Source organism: Mastigoproctus giganteus, chromosome 4 (genome assembly GCF_048544385.1).
Source record: "Mastigoproctus giganteus isolate SK-2022 chromosome 4, ASM4854438v1, whole genome shotgun sequence".
NCBI classification, from domain to species: domain Eukaryota; kingdom Metazoa; phylum Arthropoda; class Arachnida; order Uropygi; family Thelyphonidae; genus Mastigoproctus; species Mastigoproctus giganteus.
In genome coordinates this window covers 209,271,476-209,295,311 of record NC_143578.1, presented here as the reverse complement: position 1 = coordinate 209,295,311, position 23,836 = coordinate 209,271,476, and the positions used below count along the sequence as shown (strand labels likewise).

The following is a 23,836-nucleotide window of genomic DNA, read 5'->3' as shown; positions in this document are numbered from 1 at the left end:
TAGTGCCTACGTTTCATCTTTGACCTTACCTTTTACTCCATATTGGCATCCAGTTTCCTAAAAGTTTGAAGCTGCATTTTTCACTCGACATTCTCCTAACCAGTTATTCCTTTATGTACTGTCGTTATTTCAATTAAACATTCACGTGCTTCCATTTTATGGTTCCTGTTTACCATCTCTTCTGTCTCCTACCAAATGCCCTTCAATTCTTTGTGTCTGCAGCCAATCCTCCAGTTGACTTTGAAATGGAAAGCGCTTGTAGAATAGCAATTTTGACACCGTCTGTAAATGTATTGCTGACTCCTAGTAACCAGGAATGACCTGTCTGCTTAACGTATTATGTTCATGAAGCGAATTAGTTTGCTCAAAATGTAATAACATCAACTATGAAGCCTTAAGGAAAGAATATTTGATCTGACTATCCAGTGAATTTAAGGAAATGAGTTTCATGATTTTCAATCTTTGGAATTGAATTCTAGTTGATTTACAATTTAAAGCATTTTTCAAGGCAGTAGAAATGGGATTAAATATTTTCATATAAAAATGTAAATATAATATCAAAAAAATTATTTGGTTGTTTTGAATTTGCCCAAGGGAACTAAGACAGTGCGACGTGGGTCTATCACATTTGTGAATTGCAGTAGTCTTTTGAGGGTTGGTAAGTGATCTCTGCCATTAAGGAGTAGAATTCAGCCACAGTTGTGAAATGTAAAATAGGATCATTAAATGCTTCATTTCGATTGTAAAATATTGTTTTATGTAAATGAGTTTTATCTTTGGTTGATAGTTGGTTATTATTTCATTTAACATCATTTTCGGATATTTTCATAGACATCGAGTCACAAGAATTTATAAAAATAATCATTATTTGTGATTATATTGGCGTCAACATATCTCTCTCTGTTTAAGATAAAAGACAAAATATACATATAGCCTTTAATTCTATGGAAATTCTGTGAGACTGTGGTAACATTTTAATGACGTCATGGAGAATTTTGATTGACAGGTTCTGAATTTTTAGTTCTATCTAATCGAAATTTTTAATTTTTTCATGATTGTAACTTTTAATTACATTTATTCAGTTTGTAAACGTTAAAAAAATAAGGTAATGTCTTTATGTTGTGTTGGTGTGTTAGCCTGTGGAATTCTACTGCTGGGCAAAGGCCTCCCCCCCCGCGACTTTCTCTATTCATCTCGGTTCATTGCCAGCCTTGTCCAAGTGGGCCCATAAGGGATGTTAATTCATCTCCCCACCTGGTTTTCTGGCTTCCCCTATTTCTTTTTCCTTCTCTTGGTAGCCAAATATCTTTATGTAGATGTTTGTAAATATAATTTGCATTATGGATTTACAGAATAATGTAATTTTATTACAGAAGTTGATAATTTGATTTGCGGGCTTGAACTTATCCCAATTTAAATTTCATTGCTGTCTGCCAGTGCTCTCTCCTTTTCTAAATTAGTGTATACATACACTGAGTGGACAACAATCATGGGATACCTACCTAGTAACAGGTAAATACCTGTGGAAAGCTTTCGTGAACTAGTGGACTCAATCCCTAGCCTCGTGACTGCCCTTATTCAAGCGAAAAGCGGGCCTACTCCTAAGCGTTCCACGGGTATTTCCATCCATTCTTGCTTGCTGCACCGCTGGTCATAATTCCGTCACATTCCTGGGTGGAGCATCCGCATCCAAAGCTCGAACGGACCTTTCCACAGCAAGGCAAATATGCTCCACAGAGTTAATGTCCAGCAAAGGGAGGCCATTCCATGGTGGTAAAATCTGCGGAATGCTCTTCAAACCATGTTTTAGTCACCACGGCTCTGTGGGGATGCGCATTGCCCTGCTGGAAGAGTCCATTGCCCTGTGGGTGCACGATGACCACGAAGGGATGCAAATGGTCTACAAGGATGGATACGTAACCTGGACCGTTCAGAGATGCGTCTAGACGTACCAGAGGTCCCAACGTGTGCTAGTTGAACACGCCCCAGACCATTACCGACCGTCCACCTGCCTGAACAGTTCCTTATTGACATGACAGGTGCATAGCTTCGTGCGCTTTCCGTCAGATACGCATCCTCCCGTTCGCTCGAAATAACTGGAAACGGGACTCATTGGACCAGGAGACCCGTCTCCAATCATCCAAGGTTGAGTGCTGATGTTCTTTGCCCAGTTGAAGCGTAGAATCCTGTGTCGTGGTGTTAGCAATGGGACTCTGGTGGGTCGGGCTGCTCCAATAGCCTATTGCGGCTAATGATCGCCTGATGATTTTGGTGAAGACGTTTCTGGCACCTCCCTCGTTGAAGTTGGCAGTGATTTGTGCCACTGTCGCTCTCCGATTGGCTGAAACAATGCGAGACAGATGTCGACGGCCACGTTCATCTACCACCTTTCTCCGCACACAGCGCTTTTCACGATAATAAATACCTTTATTGCAATCGGGGACTAGTTACATGGATGCCTGATGCAATGCTCATAATAACAACAATGCTAAGGGTTTAACATAAAAATACATAAAATTAACCAATACGGGAAAAGATGTTATCACGATGAGGTTATTCCGGAAATGGCGTATTCCCGATACACTCGTAATACTGTCTAACGGGGATATTGCAATTTCTGTACCAATTCCGCGATAGAGTGACCCATGCGTCAGGCACCCACTATCATCCCTCTTTCAAAGTTGGTTAACTCACGACGTTCATCCATACTGACATTGAATTACGGTCTACATGATCGCAGTGATGTAGTTTACCTATATATCTGCCAAGCGGTGGATCCGTCCGCTAGAGAGAGAGAGAGAGAGGGGTGTGACAGCGTCGCGTTGCTTAGGAACCAGGTATACCATGAATTCCGTCCTTTCAGTGTACTTCAAAGTGTATACATTTGTGCCATCAATGAACAAACTCGTAGAAGTCCCCCGAAAGACATTTCTCTCACAGTCTTTAGCTAACAGTGAATAACAAAACGTTGCTAAGATTCAACTTTTCCGTTATGCAGCTCGCAAAACGGTGTACGAACCATATGTAACTTAAAGACTACCAGACAACACGTCAGAACTTGCAGAAACCCTGTCAACATATTCCTGGACATACACTTTCTTATACGTTGGTCACTTCCGAAGGTCCAATATCAAAACTAGGAAGCCTAAGGCTTATGCTGCACCAGCCAAAAATTAAAAAATAATAATAAGAATAATAAATAGTAATAATAAGAGAAAAGGAAATAGACAACCTATGCATTTCCCTCCTCCTGTAGGCAACTATCCAGCTGACCTTTGAATTTCCCCAAACTGTCAGCCTCTACCACCCATGTAGGTAACTTATTTCAGTAATTTTTAACTCGCTGGCTAAAATAAAACTTCCTGCAATCCTCTCTAAACATCTCCTCCCTGAAATTATGGTCCCTCATTCTAGAATCATTTATAAACTTGAAAATTTTGTCCTCATTCATTTTACTGATGCCTCTCAGAGCCTTAAACACCTCAATCAAATCTCCTCTAAGGTGTCTAGTTTCCAAACTCTGCAACCCACATATTCGAAGTCTTTCTTCATAAGGACGCCCTTTTGTCGATCTCACCAGGCGAGTTGCTCGTCTTTGGACCCTTTCAAGAAGCTCGATGTCTTTCTTTAGGTGCGGTCTCCATACCTGAACCCAGTAGTCCGAGTGTGGTCTAACAATAGCCTTATATAATGGGATTATGAATTATAAAAAAAGTATTAGTGTAAAAGAAAAAATTCAAACCGTATACTACCAAGTAAGTGGACAATTTCGTCGCCAAAAAGTGTCTATAATTCCGCTTTGAACTTTACCAAACTCTCTGCCTCAACACTGCGACAGACACAATTCATTCTAGTGATTTACAACACACTGCCCGAAAGTCAAGTTCATGAAATCCAGACTTCTGTTACTCCCCAAAGTTTTGCGTTTGTGCCCCCCTGGTTCCTCTGCCTTCTGTAAGTGAAAATAACCTCCATCGTTCATTAATATCATTCCAGTCGAGATGATCCTGAATTGTATCCTTAACCACGGACCCCATTATCTTTCCCACCATTGAAGTTAAACTGACTGGTCCATAGTTTCTTATAATGTTAATACCCAATTAAAATGTAACCCATTTTGCGATGCGTAATAAATAAAATAAAAACGAACATTGAGTTGAATTGTCACATAATGTGCTCTATGAAAAATAAGCTATTTGGCACAAGAACGTTCGGACATTTATTGCTGAATCTCTTGGCGTTACAAGAATGATTTGACTGCAAGATAATAATCCCAAAATAAACAGTTTCTTCTTGGGAACAACCACATTAGGCACTGCACTAATAAATGTTATATTGCTCCTCAAATACTACCACTGCTCTCCTAATCAGGAAGCTTCTTTGCATAATCATAAATGTAGAAAACGGATTCTCTTTAGGCCAAACTGTAAAAGAAAGAAGGAAACAGGAGTCCATCCCTTTTTAATTCGAATTAAATGAATACATCCCTTTAATTCGAAGTCTACAACGCTCAATTTCGAATTAATGAAATTTTTCTGAACAAAACTGAAACAAAAATCCGAAATATGGTAAAATGATTTTTTTAATATTAAAAACTTTCTTTTTTTACTATTCCACAAAATCCGATACAAGAATTTCCAATATTTTAAATGTAGCTCTTCAAACTGTACATTTTTGATACTCATTTAACAAATTCATCATACTTTCACCGCAACGTTGCAAGATCAACATTACTCTGCTCTCAGAAACATATCTCGAAAAGGCACAAAGCTACATATTTATCTTAAACAAAACTTTTTTATTATTACAAAATACTGTAAATAAAATAAAACCCAACAACTCCAAGTTCGTTTTTCTTATTGGCATCTGGAATGTGTAAGTCCCCGCCGTTCATTCTAGTGTGGCTAAACATCGCATGCATACATGGGCACCCGGCAGCACTGCCCCCCCTCCTTAATCTTAGGATGGCGTTTTTCATATCTGGTATCCAATACAAATTCCCCCAGTATACATTCATACCTGAGAAAGTGTTCATATCTGTAGATCAACTGTCACACACGGAAAAATACAAATTCTTAATAAAGAATGCGATAGATAGGTATTTCTAAGGCTAAATACAATGCAATGATTTTGGTTTAAGAAACAGGTACCATGGAAACTAATTAGACCTGGGAGATCGTGGGGGTTATTAATTATTTTCTTTTGTAGACAAGTGTGGACTCGAAGATTGTTTACCAGTCCTTCGTCCTTTTCTGTAAGAAACATGTGTCCACACCCTTAAAGAAATCAATCCGGAACTTTTCACTTTCCGGAAGAGTAATGTTCTACGATGTTGGAACAGACCATGGGGTCATTGCTGTAATCTTCGCCGTTAACTATCAGCGACCTGCCCACCACGCTGGTTGGTCCAAACAAAGATAAGTTTGGATCGGTGAAGAAGTATCGAGCTATTTGTTGTTTGTTGTTCTGGATGCCATACGGTGGAATGTCGATGTAACCCAGCTTTCCGGAGTTGTCCCCTAACATACACCGTGAAGACGCAGTTCCGGAACAGTGGCAGGTGTACACCGAATCGACACTGACGTTATATGGGTTATACGGACCACCGGCCTGCTCGCAGCTGGAGATGCTGAGCTGCTGGCCAGTAGGTACAGCTCGTTCGTGGACTCTCCAAGGATGGTTGTAGGTTTTCTTATTTCCCGAATCTGTCGGATATGAGAGCTCTATGTAGACAGAAGTATCGCTGTTCACATTGTCCCTATCCTGTCGCAAGATTACTTGTCCCTGTACCGGAAGATCAAATGTAGCAAAGGCCGTAATAACCCTCTGTCCATTCATTTCAACGTTCGCACAAGACAGTGGTCGGCCATCGGGGTAGTAGATCACAACTGCTCTGCCCATGACACTGTTAACTCCAAATAGGGTCAACTGGGGATCGTAAATCTGCGCAAAGTGCTTCTCCTTTTCATGGAGTGTTCCATACTTTCCGCTGAGATCTCCGATAGCGTACTGATCGGCACTTCCTTTTCCCGGAGAAGGAACTCCATCCGGAACCACTTTCAGAGGATTATAAATAACTCCACGGACATTAGGACAAACGTCGGTCTTGTCTCCGCGGAAAATCAGAGGCAGTTCGTCCACCCCAAAACTATACGCTTTCTTATTGATGTCGCTGAGATTTATGGTAACGAGGGTAGGGTCATAGGGTGACTCTTGACGGAATGAGATCTCGCCCGACACTTCGTTTTCGAATTTTGCCACAGCCTGCTTGGGCTCGATAGGGAAGACACGCCCGCATGCTAGAACGTGACTTGGATCAATGTCGGAAAACACGACAACGTAGAGCGTGCCGGAGATGCTTTCCATGGACGCAGCATTAGACAGGGTATAGTAAGTGCGCCCAGTGATTGCATGAGGCGCTCGACCTACGGCCACATAGCCGATAGTCTCTGAAAGTTGAATCAATGGAGTAGATTGAAGATTTTCGCATCGATTGACGACATTGTCGAAAGTTGCATCTAGTTCCTCCGGCTCGGGAGTCTGCACGATAGCCCACCTGTGGATGGAATCCCTGCGTGTACCGTTCAAATAATACAACTGGGACAAGATGGAAAGTCCGAAGTTGCTTTGACGGATCACCACTTCGCCTCCTAATGGGGTGAACAGTCGGGCCTGGTAAGTCCGGATTCGACTGATCGGCTGGATGACGCCGCATGCCAACCTTCCCGTTTCTGCGCTTCTTAACACTAAGGTACGCCCAAGTACCGAATGAGGTCCGGTAATCTTCAAGCTGGAAGTAACCACGAGATCTTGACCCGATGTCAGATGACCATGAGCAGAAGTCAAGTCCACAAACCTGAAAAGAGAAACATTTTTTGTACATAACATAATCAATAAAAACACAAAGTTACTCAGAAAAAATCTGTAACTTGAAAATAAGTTAATTTACGAATAAGGAGAAAACAGAGGTTGGGAGAGGGGAGAAAGTATAATTCTCAAATGACTGGAATGAAACGTAAACTCACAGGCGACCAACTTTATCTTCACTGCAGGGTTTCTCCGTTCCAGAAATGGCTGGAAACTCGTGAACTTTCCATCGAAACTGCTCTCCATATGTTCCACCACGTAAGAAAACTCTGATACTTGTACCTTTTCCAGAAGATTCTGGCACAAACTCCACAGTACCCGACAGCCCTCCAGAATTAATGGTAGCCACTAATCCACTGCTCGCCGTGACTTGCTGGCCTCCTGTAGATTAAACAAACCTGTCTCTGTAATCTAATAGGCAATGTTCACAATAACAGAGAGAAAGAGAGAGGTTTGGCAGTTTAAGATACAATGTGACAGAGGTTGCAGACAATACTTGTCACATGTTTATTTTAGTTTATTTTTTAAGTAATTTTATTTGTTAAATTAGTAGTTGTATGTCAGAAATATTAGCTTAAATCAAAAAATTAAACTTTTATTTTTATAAAAATATTTTTATAGTTATGGTAAGTAAATATTTTATAGAATTTAGGAAACAAAAGTTGTTGCAAAATACTCTTTTTATGCGCCTGTTCTTGGTGATAAAAGTGAAATTCTTTTCTGTCTTAATTTGTTCGCTTCAGTTGCTATTATTATTATTTTTTTATCGAAGTTTTATTATCGACTTGTTCCATTTAAAAAACAGGTATTACTCCGATGTACTGTGCGCAAAAAAGCTTAATTCTTTCAATTAATTGCAAATATGAACTGTGATATCTTTCCTTTAAAAAGACATAAATTTATATGTTAATACAGGAGAATTTGTTCATTAAAGATACTTTAATGAAATATTACAAAATAGCATTTATTTTACTGGCTGAACAACATCAAAATACAGTTCACCCATGAGCCACAGCCATCAACTGGCTGCTCAGTACAATTGAAGTTAGGGCCCGTTCTTATCGGGGGTTGGAGTCAACCAGTGCAACCCGCCTAGGTCCCGGACTGAAGAGGACCCCGAATCTCAAAGGAAAGCTGAATCCAGAAATGGAGGTCGCCTGCTTTTCTTCTCCCTGACATTAATTCCGAGACCCGGGGCCCTCTGAACTAGCGTAAAAAGGAAAAATGTACACTTGATTGTGTCTTTTGGCAAACATGGGCGTCGCCAGGAGGCGGTGTCGACGGATCAGTCATGTCTACTCGCTATAAAATAACCACCATTTTCATTTGAGAAATGAGTAATCACTATTGTTTTATCTTAGCTTGCTGAACTCCACCTTTCCCCATGAGAATTTTTGGCGACGCCCCTGGCTCTGTTTCTAGATATTTGGGAACTTGTGGTGGACCTCTCAAAGATTTAAAATCAGATAAAACTCATATTATTAAAATACGAGTATATAAATATATTATCATTTATAGGTGGATTGCAAGATTCCTTTACTAGACCCTAATCAAAAATGAACTCAAATTTTAAGCTTCAGTAAGATTTCATCGATGGCATTTTCATTTATTTTTCGTCTAGGGAAGACGGCAAATAATCATCGAGTCACTTGTAGTGACCTCGGTCTACGAGTTTCTTACAAGGATATGCTGATCGCAGAGTGAGAAAACGTCCTAGTAAAAGCTTGTTAGTTGTAGGTATCTGCTGTAAGAACAAAAGGAAAGGGTTAAGAATCTCTTTGTCAGCGTAGATGATTCAGGGTAACCTATTTAAGTGAATAAAGAAGAAACTGAGTATAACGGTTAAAATTATAACTGCAGCTTGTTGCAACATGGGTAGTTATACAGCTCACTTACTGGTGTCGGCTTTTGAAAGAGGGATTTCCTTGTTTCTTACTAGGAAACGAAGAGGCGGTTGTAAAGACCTTGACCAACTTCAAACTACACGTTGAAAATGGCTTCCATGTATGGGATACGTTTCCAAAACTACCCCACTGCATATCAAACGAAGGGAAGGTGGGGGCTACTTCTTTGGAGTCGTGTAACGTTATAGAACTAGGGGACTAAGACCCGAAGGGACTAAGGTTGACAGATTTCAAACGATCTTTGCATACGTTTTTTTTTTATATTGCAGAGTCTCCCAAATAATCATGGCATCCTTCTCTTCTCTCTCTTTCTCTGTCGAGATGGATGCATCTCTTTGCATATATTGAATAAAGATTGGTACATACATTTTCATTTCTATAGTTGAGTTTGCTACTTTATATTCATAACACTTATCGTGTTATGAATATAGCAAATTATTCTCATAACATACAAAATCCTAAAAGTCGTACCATAAAATTAAAAATAAATCTTATTAATGTATTTTAGTATAGTTTTTTATGATAGAATTGTAATACTCGCCATTTAATAGCCAGTTTTTAGTTTTATCGTTGAAAACATCAAAAAAACTTAAAAAAAACCTATCAAACTTAGGAAAGCAAAAAAAGGTGTAGGAAAGTGATAGTGGGAGAGGAAAAATTCCCCAGAGAGCACCGTTTCGAAGCTGATTGGCTTCTCATCGGTGGGTGGACAGGTATCCCGTTGTTGGTTTCTATTTCACGGCAATCATGCCTCATTCAGATGTCAATATTGTAGTTGCTGCTATCAACAAGATAAAAAATATTTCATTATCTAACGAACACGTGAACTTGTGCTACCGATAGATAACTGCTGTTGATAGAGATTACTGTAAGGTTTATAATGATAACATTAATTATTAAAATAAATATCTAAAAAAGCATCATACTACGAGACAACTAATACTAATTATATAAAAACTTAAGTTATATAGAAATATAATTTAAAATACTTCAGAAGTAACCCAGGCTTTTTTATTCGAAAACAAAAATGGCCAGTAGAACACAATACCTGATGTTCTGCGATAATTCAAAACAGCATTCTCCAAAAATTGGATTTAGTTTCATAAACTGTAATATGAAAATAAAGTTTCTGATGATTTTTCTCCAGATTGATCTCCAACTGAAACTGCTTCCTTCTCGCTTCGAGATTCGAACCCAAACCTTTCCAAACGAGGGACAACTGGTAAACCCAGAACACTATTACAGAGTTATTCACCTCTTTCTATATTTAATTATATATCTCTATTAAAATATTTAAATGGTTAATAACATCATAATACTGTTCTATTTTGTAAATCTCAAAGCACACAGGTATATTAAATATTTGAAGTGAATAATTGAAATGCTTGAAGATAATCATTTATTTCAATTTGTTTTAGTATTAGGCCAAATTACGTGAAACTAATAATAAAAAAAAAAAGAAATGCATTGAACGTGCTGTGATTTGCATATTGATTCATTGTCTTGTGAAGAATGTGGTGGTGGTACATTTTGTACATCACTTTAAATGTGTGAGATATTTTCGACACAAATATTTAAAATTAATAATAATGAAAATATTCAATTATTAATATAAATTAATATTTATAATTAGAAATTAAAATATATTATTGAATAGTTCCATAGGTTACAGTAATTTGAGTAATCGTGTGATAATAAAACGTCACACACATTTAAACTGCTTCTGTTCAAGTAATCCACGAGGTGAACGATAACTTATTTGCATATTACAATGTTGTGACCTCCGCTGTACACTCTGAAGGTCTGTCTTCATATTAGTTTTCGTTTCTGTCCTAAGGTGTGGTGGGTGTGCCAGAGAAGTTGACGTCACTGATGTGGGTTAGGGCGTGAGGGGTTGGAAAGGTGCCAGGCTCGTGAAAAACTTTTGCTCGAAGGTCTAATGGACCACACGTGGTGGTAAGTGAACGTTGCAGATTCTAAGTAATATGCCACACAAGAAAGTTAAGCTATTCTCCAGATTATGGTACACCCCCGGAGGAAGTTGCTTGAATCTGTCCCGAATTTGGCCATGCCCGCGGCGCATTGGCAAGGTGTACCCATAATCTGGAGTTCAGTCGCGAGTTATCTAAAAGAAGGCAACTTTTTCGTAAGAAAACAGCAATTCGCTTCGCCTACAACTATTGTCCAAACGCCAACCAACTCAAGGGAAAAAAAAAAAGGTAATTGCTCATAGCACAGTGGCCCACTTCAACGATGGTTTTTCAAGCCCACGTTCAACCACTGGTACCGAACTCTAACCAGAATTATGATAGAGTTCTGTGCCAGTGGTGGATTTGTGAAATCAGGTGGATTGTCTGACGTAGAGCATTCTGTTATTTTGCAAAAAAAGGGTGCGCAAGAGTAAGTAGGATTTCTGAAACGAATTCATGAATTTGAAATGCATTTAAAATTAAATTAGAACAGAAGCACGCCTATTAGTCTTTGATGCCTTTCGAGATTGATTCCTCTTTGCAGCAGACTGCCAACCCCTGACTTAGGATGTGACAATTAAATATTCTTGGTGGCTATAAAAACAGCCCACTTTTAGAGAAGATTCGATACGAAGTAATCCATCCATTGATTACGCTGGCCCTGAATCGCTTTTCCTAATACAACACTTCCAGGAACAACTAGTTGGTTCCAGCTGTTTAAATCTAGCTACTGATCCAGTTATAAAAAGGTATGCTGAATGAATTAGGAAAAAAGTTTTGAAATCAATAATATTATTTATTTAATTTATAAGTGACCATTTGTTGTTTATTATTATACGTAACATTTTTATTTTGCCCCACATAACTCACAACATTTAAAAAAAAAATGAAAACTAATAAAATGAGCTGAAAGTGCCAGAAGGGGTACAATAACTGAAACCCCTTGCTAACCTCACCACTAAGGCAAATAAAACATTGCTAATGTTCAGTGAGCCAAGAATTCCAAGAGGAATTCAGTCTCCTCACTTTACCCCATCCCCTCCCCTCCCCCCAAAGTACTTCAGCAATTGTAAAGCGTTGGTGGCACTAAAGAATTAAAAAAAGAATTCGGGATTTCTGAGTTTGCGAACAAGGGTTAGGAGCCATTGTCAACTTCAGGTTATCCTACTTTCAACCGGATGACCTTGGGCACGTGCATCGGCAGCAGAAATGATGACACTAGTCTGTATTTCGTATGGATTACACGTGCTGCAGACATGGACGTTAGACTAGACACAGTATGGCTGACAAAAAAAAAAAAAAAAAAGTACCTGTTCTTTTTTGTTTATCTTTTTATTCACTCTCCAACATTCCAACATAGTTTCAAGCTTCAGTGGCTTTCTGACTGGTTAATACGAACTTCCCTACCATTACCAGCTCTCCACCGAGAATTTAAAAATTCCAGGAACAGTTTTTAACTTTTAAATCGAATTTCTGCATTCATGGAATCGTGACGGTTTTTAAGTATTTCTGTTAAGTAGGGGGAGAAGAAAAGGACACCAGAAAACGTCACATGATATATTGACCTAAGTCCTGAATGTTATGTTGTTTATTTATATTTATTATTGTTTTTATAACTGCCTATTAATTCGTATATTATTACTCTCAGTATGGTAATCAAAGGATCTACAGTGATGAATCCATACATAAATCGGCAATTAATTTCCATTTCTCAACGTAAATAAAACTAAATTTTCAATAATTTTAATATATTAAAAGAAAGAAAGTTTTTTTTTATAAATTAATAAAATTTATTTCAAACAGAAATAAGTTTAAAAATACAAGATAATCAAATTAATAATTTAAACACCATTTTAAAACCGAAAGAAAAAGTTACCCTAATAATGATCGATTAAAGAGCTATTCTTGGACGAATTTGGTTTTCACTCTATTTATTTATTTTTTTTTGTACTTAACATTTATTTGTTAACAAATAATTATAAAATAAATTAAAGTAGTTTATGCGCGCCCTTTTCTACTTCCTGACATCTGCTGGCGCAGTTTACCATCGCTAGGAAATACATAAGTTAGGAAACATTATTATGCGTGAAATTAAGTAGTCATTTTTGAAATATGTAAGTTTAGCCCATGCGTAGCTGAAAATGAGTATCCAGCTGGGAAAGTTGTAGACCTTAATAGGAAAGGTAGAATTACCCACTGACAGCCAGGCAAGATTCGCATTGAGTTCATGCCGTGAAAGAGAGTGTTCAAGATAATTTCGTAGCTTCACTTCTTGGTGGTACTGAAGTGTACTCTTCCAGGAGGGAAATTTATAAATCGTGTAAGGTTACTGGGGGGTGGGAAGGAATTGACAGCTCTAAATTTGCTTCCTACAGCTTTCTATACATGTCAGACCACCTCTGTAGCTCTTTGTTTTTCTGTCAGGTGAAGAGAATCGGACTATAATGAATCTGGAACATCATATTGGATCATTGCTCTTGGTTTCAATTGACATATTCAAGATATCAGTTGAAATCTGGCCCTTTTTTGCGATGATGTAAGACGGATATAAGTCACGGTCGTCTTAGACCTCCCTCTCTTTGTAGCCAACGGGATGCAGTTCAACTACAGATATTCCATCCTGGGGTGGATGCAAACTCGGAACACAGTTTCTGTACTGTCTGCCAGTTGGGTTCAGTTATCAATAACCTACTGGTGTTGCGATCCTTGGTTGATCTTAAATAGTTCTCCCAAACACTTTTTGTCTCTTGGAACTGTTTTCACAATTGGGATATCAAATTTGGCTGAACATGAAGACTCCTGTGACGACCTCCTCCTACGACTATCCATACACCTAACGATTGCTTTCCAGCGTAATGAATCGCATCGCTCATACGGGACCATCAAGACCTCAGTTTGCTTACGTAGTCAACCCCTCTTATTGTATGCGTTTCTTATGCACACATTGACCTGTTTCTGACTACTGCCAACCCATACTTGACCTTAATAAGTCACCTACTGTTTTTTGCCGCATCCTTCTCTTCATTCCATGGATTTTGCGTGAATTGCTGTACTTAACGAGGAAAGAAAACTGGATTATATTACACCGAAAGAGGATGTTTTGCTGCTGCTGCACACAATATTTGTTTCTCGCGTGCGTGTGACCATTCAAGTTTCGAAAGTAAAAGAAACTTGTTTAAGTAGCAAAGCCTCTGGAAGCTTTGTAGGTCAACCACTACCGGATATCACTCGTGCTTTCTGCCACCTCACGTCAGGTATAAACCAGAGCTTCCCTACTTTCGTCACTCGAGGCACCCTTGGAAAAATGAATGGTATACTCGTGCCTGTCTTCTCTTCCACAATACTTACAACACCCAATTTGCAAATTGCTGGTTATAAACAGTTATCAATTTTAGTTTATAATAAGAACAACTCTTTATACAGAATAAAGTGGAAAAAACTATTCGAGAAATACATGCGCAGAATTGTTCGTGAAATTAATCAAACAACCAACAGGGTTCTTCAGTTCAGTGAGCAATATTTAAATTATATTTAATAAGTAACACCGTAGTCTAATTTTTCGAATTGTTTAATGGATAATTCGTTTGAATGTTCCCGTTTTCAAACTTAAAATTGTTTTCGCTGTTCCGAAGAGGTGTCTCTACTGGGAGACCAACGAAGCCTGTCCCCACTTACATTTACGCTTTAGCAACTTAAACAAGGACAATTTTCTGAGAAGCTGTTCTCATAAATAGCGATTGTTTCTTCACACGTGCGTGGACAAGTACGTTTTCAGTAATAACACCCACAGAAAGCATGAAAATGGTAAGACAATAGTTCTTTGTCTAACTTCCAAGGGTCATCGTCTGAGTGGGTATTTAGTTCCACTAAGGAATCATGAAACTAGCTCCATCTCTCAAAGGTGCTCTTTGGGGTGCTTACATGATGTGTAAGTACTTAAAGATATTTGGGATTATTTCTATAATTTCCATATATAATGGAATAATGGGCATTAGATCGTGCCCGCTTATGGACGGATACAGAATCTGTAAGAACCATTGGTACGGTTCTGACAAGGTTAGATGTTTCTATCGTGGAGAAAGTAGGATATTGGTGTAGTTTCAGTGGACCATGTTGATCATAAGATCATGGATTCAAAATGAGGTTGAATTCGAGGGCATATTGACCTTGTGGATAATGGACATTATCCACAAGGTCAATATGCCCAATATGCCTTGTGGATAATGGACATTATCCACAAAGTCAATATGACCATATTTTATTAAACTGTACTTCATATGCTGATTTGGGATATACGTTAGGTTCTAGTAAGGAGATTGGCTGATAGTCAGTGATAGGAACTCCGTGGCAAAGATAAAGTGTTTGGATTTGTTCATTCTGTATTTGCACATAAGTGCAAGTGGTTTTTTAAAAATGAAAATGAACAGCCGATTTGTACGTAATTTTCCTGTGTTATTCAGAGCTGGAAAAACCTCAGAATAGCTCATTGGGAAATGGGGGAGGGGAAGAATACTGCTCCCTGCGCTTGAGATCGACTAGCCAGAAGTCCTTTACTAATTTCTCCAGTCTCTGACAGAATTTTAACCCTGACCTCTCGACATAGCGAATTCGCTATACTCTCACGAAGGACTAGAGGATATGTAGGATTTATTGATAAGATAGGATACGTCTAGCAATTTAGTCATTGCGTATCAGACAAGCTATTAGATTATCTCGGTATACAGGAAAACATTGAGGTTGCAAAGTTGGTTAAAAGCTCGTTCTTTAAGAGAAAATGGTAAATAAATTTGGAATAACAACTAAACGTCTAACGATTTAATACTCAGTTGACATCTTTCAAGAAGTTCATAGACTGTTTTTATCTTTCATTCAGTCAGACTTGTCTTTCCTCAATATATAAAAATGACAAATTCAAGAGCACACTTCCATTCGTTTCAAAAGGCATACAATCATGTTAAAAACCCAGACTGGAAAGGTAATTCATTTTAAATAACCAACACTTAAGATTGAATGAATTAATTAAATAACCAACACTTAAGATTGAATTAATTAAAATATTACAACGTATTCGAACAGATTTGGAATATATATGGATATCTTTGTTATTTGGCTATTTTCGTTTGAAAATAAATTCGCGTGTAGAGAATTCATTTTGAGTACGCAGTTGTCGATAGTGCTGGGAGTTAAATTACTGGTTATTTCCAATTTGCGTAGTTTTCGGATAACGAAAGCAGAACCATTGCCAACGGAGTTGAATCCCATAACAGGAGTTGTGAAATTGTTTCATTTTCTCGGCAGGCTTAAATGTTAGTAGTTGATATTAGTTTGAAACCTGACGTATTGATTTCAGCATTTCATTTTCTAAATTGTATTAACTGTCCGATTCTGGATACATTCCCATGTGCATCCATCAAGTCTCTAATGCTGTTGTTAAGTGAGGAAATTCTGAACTGCAGTCTCGATTTTTCAGAGTAATTTACATTTTACCACGAATGAACTGTCCCTCAAGTATATCCATGTTAATTGTACCAAATCAATGTACCAGTAGTGGATATCAGAATATAGTAATATGTTGAGAGAGTACCCGTGACATCATTTTTGTGTGTGTATGCGCGCGTGCATTATTAACAAACATCATTACATTCTAACGACCATATTTGGTTATAAATAACGAAGTATAGAAACAGAGCCATTAATTTAAAAATAGTGTAACTCCTGATAAAGACAAAATTCATTCCGCTGTTAGGATTAAGACCATTGTATTTTAAATCCTTCCTGCTCAAAAAAAAAATGACAGAGGTTTCCTTCTTATAATTTTGAAAAAGTCAAAATAACATTAGCTATTTTATAACTTCTAAATAAGTATAACTTCCCATTCTTTTCTGGAGAGCGAACTCTTATTAACGAGAGTTGAATTATTGAGATACAACTACAATTATCAAATCACGCTTATTTCCTTTCATTCAGAACTTTCAATGATTCTGTTTGATCACAGAAATATCACAATTTTTTTCTAAATAGCAGATATTATGATGCTTGTGTTGTATGCATTTAAATCTACAAATCGAATGGCTTATTGCGTAAAATTATTTAGGCAGGTCTGTATCGTTGCTAAATTGAGAAACTGGGTGGATCCAGTTATCTGATCCTCCCCACCCAAATACCCTGGTTTCCCCTACACGTTCAAAGTAGGCAAGAACACGCACACTACACGGATACCTCAAAAAAATAAAGGCTAAATGTATACGTTGTCCAACTGAAATCACTGGTAAATTATGTAGCCATTTATTGCAATTACTTTCGAAATTGGGGTAAGTTGAATGAAATCCTTTAAAAATGATAGGCAATATCGTTTATAAGCGGTACTATAAAGCAAGTCAGTAGGTTGGGAAAGATAAAAATTCTAAAGCGATGCTTAAATAAATATAAATTGATTCTTAATAGATATTGCAGTAGCTGCATTATTTCTGCTATATACTTAACTGAATTGGAACACGGTAAGATGGAATCAGCTCAATTCTATTGAGTTACTCAAAAAATATAGATCCACGTGAAAACAGGCAATCTGACATTATAAACTTTTATCACTGGCGTAATTTCTAACTAAAATTTAAGCGAAATTATAACATTTCTTAGGTTTTATCCATTATTAGATGGATAAAAACCTAAGAATGGTAGAATTCCTTCGCTCTATTTCAGGACAATCGGAGTATAAAAAGAATTCTTTAATTTCCTTCTACACACCTGTAAAAGTTCTCTTAAATCTTTGCTGAAGGAAATCGAAGACATGACAACCAGGAATTGTCAAAGATAAGACAGGAGAATGAGGAAGGTAGACTTTTTTTCTCTATGCGGAAATTCTCCAAGCCACCTATTTTAACATGTTGAATAGACCCCAAAAGGACAAGATTACACGCGTACCGATTTACTGGGGGGCCCCAGTTGATTACAATTTGAATTTCCGGCTGCTGTAACTACCTGACAATGATAAAATATATTTAATTAACTTTCTTAAGTTGGTATTTAACTGAAATGGTAGGCAATTAAGTTCAGTAGGTCGCTCAATAATACGTAAGTGGCGTATCTCTCGTAGACCCGTTCTATATCTCACTCCAAATTATACTGAGGGAACAATGCAGTGGATAAAATTTGACTTCGAGGCAGCTTGGTTGAAGCAGACCGGAAAATTGGTACACCTGTGATGTTATTGAATACAATATCTGACTGAAAGAATGGGAATCTTTTATGGTGTGTGTGGGGGAAGGGGATGAATATATTTGTTCAAAGTAAGTTAATAAATATAGGTACGGTTTAAAAGAAGTGGAAAACAGTTTATAAAATGTTATGTAATTTATTACGAAAAATCCACTCCACTGGGAGTCGAGTTATTACGTTCTGAAGGACGGACAATGGTGAATAACAAAAATTATTAGCAATCAGTTATACAATATCAAACTTCTTAGAATCATAAGCCAAACTCGAATTTTACAAACTACTAAAATGACCCCGAGAGATTCGCTAATTGACAATTTATCGTGCAAGTTCTTGGACTGTTCCATTTAAAGAGTTGTCTTTCAACCAAATGTGCACGCAACTTGCGAACGTATGCAGCAAGAGTGAAACGGTTTTGTTTATATCAGCTTTTTATCCACCTTAGGTTAAATAGAAGCTTGTAGAATCAAATGAAAATGAGCCAACGTGTCCCACACAGACAACTGACTTATTGCGTATGGAACTATTGAATTTGTTTAATGAGCGTGTCGCACGGATAGCCATGTATTCTCCAACTGAAAAACAGTGCAGTACAATTCGATTTTAAAAGAAAATAGAATAAATAGAATTATCAATGAATCTCATAGATGAATATTTGTTCTTGACATCAGGAACACAATAGAAAAGAAAGAAAGAATTCAGTAAGTGAGAACTCGAGTGACCTGGCCAGCTGTGGTTCATCTTTACAACTGAGTCAATTTTCTAAGTGGGTGCTTTGATGGACAGTCATGAATGGCTCCATTGATTAGTTGGCTGACAGTTACCTACAAAAATATAGGGAAGTTTATTTTTTTAAAATGAATTAACTTCGAAATACATTGCAAACACGCTTGATCTTTTTCTCACAAACAACCCTTCTAAGTACACGGTCGAAGTGAGTGGTCCTTTAGGCACCTCAGATCACAACTTGGTGATATTCTCTACTCCAATGGAGCCTTTATCTCCTGGGTATTCCCGACCTCGTGTTGTTTGGCATTACAAGAATGCAAAATGGGATGACCTGCGAGATTTCTTTTCTTCTTTTCCTTGGTCGGATTACTGTTTCAAAACTTCTGATGTCAATGTTTGCTCAGATGATGTCAGTGAAATTATTCTTGCAGGAATGAAATCCTTTATCCCACACTCCACTTTAAAGTCTCGTCCTTTATCTAAACCTTGGTTTTCCAATAAATGTGCTAAGGCTGTTCAAGAGAAGAATATTGCATATCATAATTGGCTTGTTTCTAATTCTCCAGTTTCATTTTCTGCCCACACCAAAGCTGGCAACAATTGTAAAGCAGTTATTAATCAGTCCAAACTATATTTTGAACAGGCTAAGAGTAGAAAACTTGCTTCTTGCCCTAATGGTAGCTGAGCATTCAGATCTCTTGCCAAAGCTATTGGCCTCAACTTTTGCCCAACTCTGCTCCCACCTCTGTCCAAACCAGATGGTTATGTTGTCACTTCAGCCAAGGATAAAGCTGACCTGCTAGCATCCCATTTTTCTTCCAGCTCATGTATTAATGATCTTGGTAAAACACCTCCCACCATTCCCAACACGCTCCATTCAATGCCTCCTGTGGTCTTCCGTCAAAAGAATGTCAGAAGGATTTTGATGAACCTTGATGTTAAGAAAGCTCTAGGTCCCGATGGTATTTCTCCACTTGTTCTGAAACCTGCGCTCCTGTTCTTTGCCGCCTTTTTTCACTTTCTTATTCCAAAAGTATTTTTCCTTCTGCTTGGAAATTTGCTCATATCCAGCCAGTTCCTAAAAAGGGTGACAAATCCCTCCCATCCAATTATCGTCCCATTGCAATTACTTCTACTCTTTCTAAAGTAATGGAGAAATCAATTAACCGCCAACTCTTAAACTACCTAGAAAACTTCCGTCTGCTCAACGATCGCCAGTATGGATTCCGTCAGTGTCGATCCACTGGTGATATTCTGGCTTATGTTACCCATTTATCTATATAATATCGGTGTAAATACACCATAAATAACTCTTAAACGAAAAAACTACGATAGTGGTTTTATCTGTATCTGTTATTGTGCACCAACTTCACAACGAGTTGCCATGTATTGCACTATCTCGAAAAAGGTAGTGCAATACATGGTTTTTACGCTACTATCGTAGTTTTTTCGTTTAAGAGTTATTTATGGTGTATTTACATCGATATTATATAGATAATTTATTCTCTTGGACATATGATGGCTTGCAGCATTTAGTTTGACTTAAAGGTTACCCATTTATGTACAAATTCAATGGAAAAGTTCGGTAAAACACAAGCAGTTGCTCTTGGCATCTCAAAGACTTTTGATCTTGTTTGGCATAAAGGTCTTCTAAACAAACTTCCCTCTTATGGTTTGCCAACTGTTCTTTGTAATTGGTTATCCAGTTTTCTCTCTGATCGCTCAATGAGGGTGATGGTTGATGGCTCTCTTTGTTCTAACTTCTCTACTAATGCCGGTGTCCCCCAAGGTTCAGTTCTTTCCCCCACTCTTTTCCTCTTGTATATCAATGACCTTCTTCCATTGACTGGAAATCCTATCCATAGTTTTGCCGATGATAGGACATTGCATTCCACTTTCCATTTTGAGAAACCTTGTCCAGCTCAATCAGCTTCAACTTCTCGAAAATCTGCTACCAATTCCTTAAATGCCGATCTCCATTAATTCTCCAGTGGGGCAAAGAATTTCAACCCTTCTAAAACTCAGTCTTGTCTTATATCTCGCAAAAAGGATTCTTCTACTCCTATGCTTATCTTTAGTGACACTCCGATTTCTAGGCAAAATGATATATCTCTTTTGGGGATTACCCTGTCTTCTAATCTCTCTTGGCACAAACACATTACAAATATTGCTTCCTCTGCATCTAAAAAACTTGGTTTTCTCTTTCGCTCTCGGCGTTACTTTTCTTCCAAACAGCTGCTCACTCTGTATAAATCGCAAATCCGCCCTGCCATGGAATATTGTTCCCACATCTGGGGTGGTGCCCCCAAAACCTCTCTCAGGCTTCTCGATTCCATTCAGAAGAGGGCAGTTAGGTTAATTAATCACTAGTCTCTAACAGCGTCTCTCCACTCGCTGTCTCATAGACGTACTCTTTTTGCTGCATGCCTCTTCTACAGATACTTCCATAGGCACTGTTCTTCTGAATTGGCTTCTATAATTCCCGCACTCTCTTTCAAAACAGTCCAAACACGTGCCGCTACCAGCCAACATCCATTTATTGTCCAACTTCAAACCCACAGAACCAACTTTTCATCTTCCTCGTTTATTCATTCAACTGCCGTTTTCTGCAACAACCTTCCTTCATATGTATTTCCTGAAATTTACAGTCTACAGAAGTTCAAGTCCAATGTCAACAAATATCTTCTTTCGTCTTCTCAACCTCCAACCCAAGCACGGTACTAAGTTCTAATAGGTTCTAAAAGTTCGGAACCTTAATTTTTGATAAAAAATTTCAAAAACTTCTTATAATTACTATAAATAATTTGAGATAAATATTCGATATTTAAACTGAAACCCATTGAGATGTTAATTGGGGTTGGAATTATATGTTTAAGTTTTAGGCGCATTTTCTAATGCGCATTTATGGATGAAATAGAGAAGATTCTCTGTTCTGGTGCAGCAAATAAAACACGGAGCTTGTCTCTGTTGAATTAATGAAGATGGAAATGGAAAGAAACTTGAGGAATTTATGGAATTTTTAATCGAAGAATACCCCTTTCTTTTCATGGTACGAAACCATAAATCACACAGTTGAATTTTACTTCTGTTTGGTTTAGTGCAATCGAGAATTCGTACAATTTATAATCAAAAGTGAGGAGACGGAGCACTTTCAAAAGGACTTCAATCCTTTTGAAAGTCCTTCTTCTTCTGATCTGTATTTAATAATTTATTCTTTTTTCTTTGCAAATAGGAAATGGACGCTTCAAGATCGGTACTGACGAGTGAAAAAAAAATATTTTATGATAATAATAATACACTAAACAGAAAATGCATTTCTAAAATCTTAATTTATTAACTTTTATTTCTGCTCGAATTCAACTCGATCGCGTATTTCATATCGAACTTTCAGAAAGAGAAATCCTGGTAAGAAAAGCTGCCACAAACGCAAACAACGTTCTCTTATTTATTTTACTTTTTTCTGTAACTCCAGGTACGGGGCCACTAACCTCTGGAGGAAAAAATATAGGTCAAGAATGTAAAGGCAAGTAAATAAACGGCAAAACGTAGGCTGTTTGATTACAGCGAACTGGAGCCCGATTAACTACTCCATAAGTGGCTTTCGCAGAGGCGAAAATCTGTTACCAATTCCGATTGAGTGCAATGGCTGCAGTACCATGTAGAGGTCAGTGGGGTGGGGGATGCAACATAAACGACCACAGTGGTTCGGAAAGCAAATGATGTCCAAAAATAAAGACTCGAATCGAGAACTTGAAGTGTAAATTGTCTTGAATCACGAATGAATACTTAAAGCTGTATAAATTAAAGCGTTTAATATATTTTAATACCGTTTTTAACACCCAGATGACCAAATTTCCTGAAATTCGGTCATCTGGGTATTAGAAACGAGACCATTTTGATCCTTTCTTCCCTCTGAACTCAATAAACCTTGTACTAGGCAATTACCATTCTGGTAGAATAATTTCATAAAATACAAAAATTGTATTTCAGTTCGTTTGTTGTTGTTGGGTTTGACTGACTCCAGCTTTGAAAGTGAACTTGTTCGTATCTCCTAGACAAGGGTACTGACACAATACAGTAATGTTCCGGTGGTGGAATTTTTGGAAATGAATTTTGTTTTTAACAGCGCAAATTGTAGAGTTGTGGGAGGGGGTCAAAATGAATAGGATAATGACGTTATAAGATTCCTGCAATTCTGAAGTCGTTGTTGAAGGGCGAAGATAGTCAGCAAAGAGACAACACCTTACCATTACCACCCATCTCTGCAATGCACACTTTTCTAAAGGCAAATCCCTTAACAGTTTCGTAATTGCTCTGTGGTGATGGTACGAACAAGACACTGCTACTATCATTCAGGTCAAACACTGTGACCGGAAGCTCGTGGCACACCTTCAACTTCAGGTTACGCCACTGTCAGTATAGTAACCTCAGCTGCAGTATTTCTCTGACCAAATTTCTAGTCTGTCGTACATTCTCAGCGTGATATTAATAACTGCCTTATTGATATGCGGATATCGGGTCAAAGTGCTGTCAACACACAAGATCATTGTCAAGGCTATGCTATAACAAAAGAACTGCTTAATACTTCAGAATGAATTATTACTTCCTGTCTTTGTTTTTCTTTTAATCGCCTTTTGACTTCGTGTCCTACTATCGGAGGGTTGGTATTGTGGACATTGCGAAACAGAACTAAAATTTATTAAATACAGAAATGGGTTTAATTTATAGGATATCGATTGTCGAATAAAGGGAATCTATTAAGGAAAAAGAGAAAGGTCTATCAAAGATGCTCCTGAGTTTTGTCTATCTTTTCAGATGCGATAAGCTTAAGAAGCAGGGGTGTCAAAACTCAGAAGTGCTAGTGGGCCTCACAAAGGTTCACGGAGGACTAGCAGGCCGCAGTACGCCAGTGGTATTACCAAGAGAAATACTGTATTAAAGATTTTCACTTCTTTCCATTTGCCCCAAAATACTCAATCTCACGACCATCAGTATACATGAAGGTTCCTATAAGTTGAGGAGAGTACCTAAAAAGGCAGTCGCTTCAAGTTTGCCTAGGGGAAAGCTGGGCACCATCAACCGGGATAATCTGTCTATGGTCCGACTGGACTTAGACTGGATAAAGTTGAGCAGCGTTAGGTCCGCTTAATACTT

The 23,836-nt window shown here is 37.9% G+C and overlaps 1 protein-coding gene across 1 annotated transcript in view; it reads right to left on the bottom strand.

The window, feature by feature from the left end:
• Nucleotides 1–5,117: 5,117 nt before the first annotated feature.
• LOC150087361 (uncharacterized) overlaps nucleotides 5,118–23,836 on the bottom strand; it is a 31,154-nt gene continuing 12,435 nt past the window's right edge. Inside the window, exons 2-3 of the mRNA XM_090371152.1 lie at nucleotides 7,026–7,248; nucleotides 5,118–6,856 (exon numbers count right to left, since the gene is read on the bottom strand). Of these exons, the coding sequence (XP_090227278.1) occupies nucleotides 5,302–6,856; nucleotides 7,026–7,248 (1,778 nt within the window). The 3' untranslated portion in view covers nucleotides 5,118–5,301. The remainder of the gene's footprint in view (nucleotides 6,857–7,025; nucleotides 7,249–23,836) is intronic.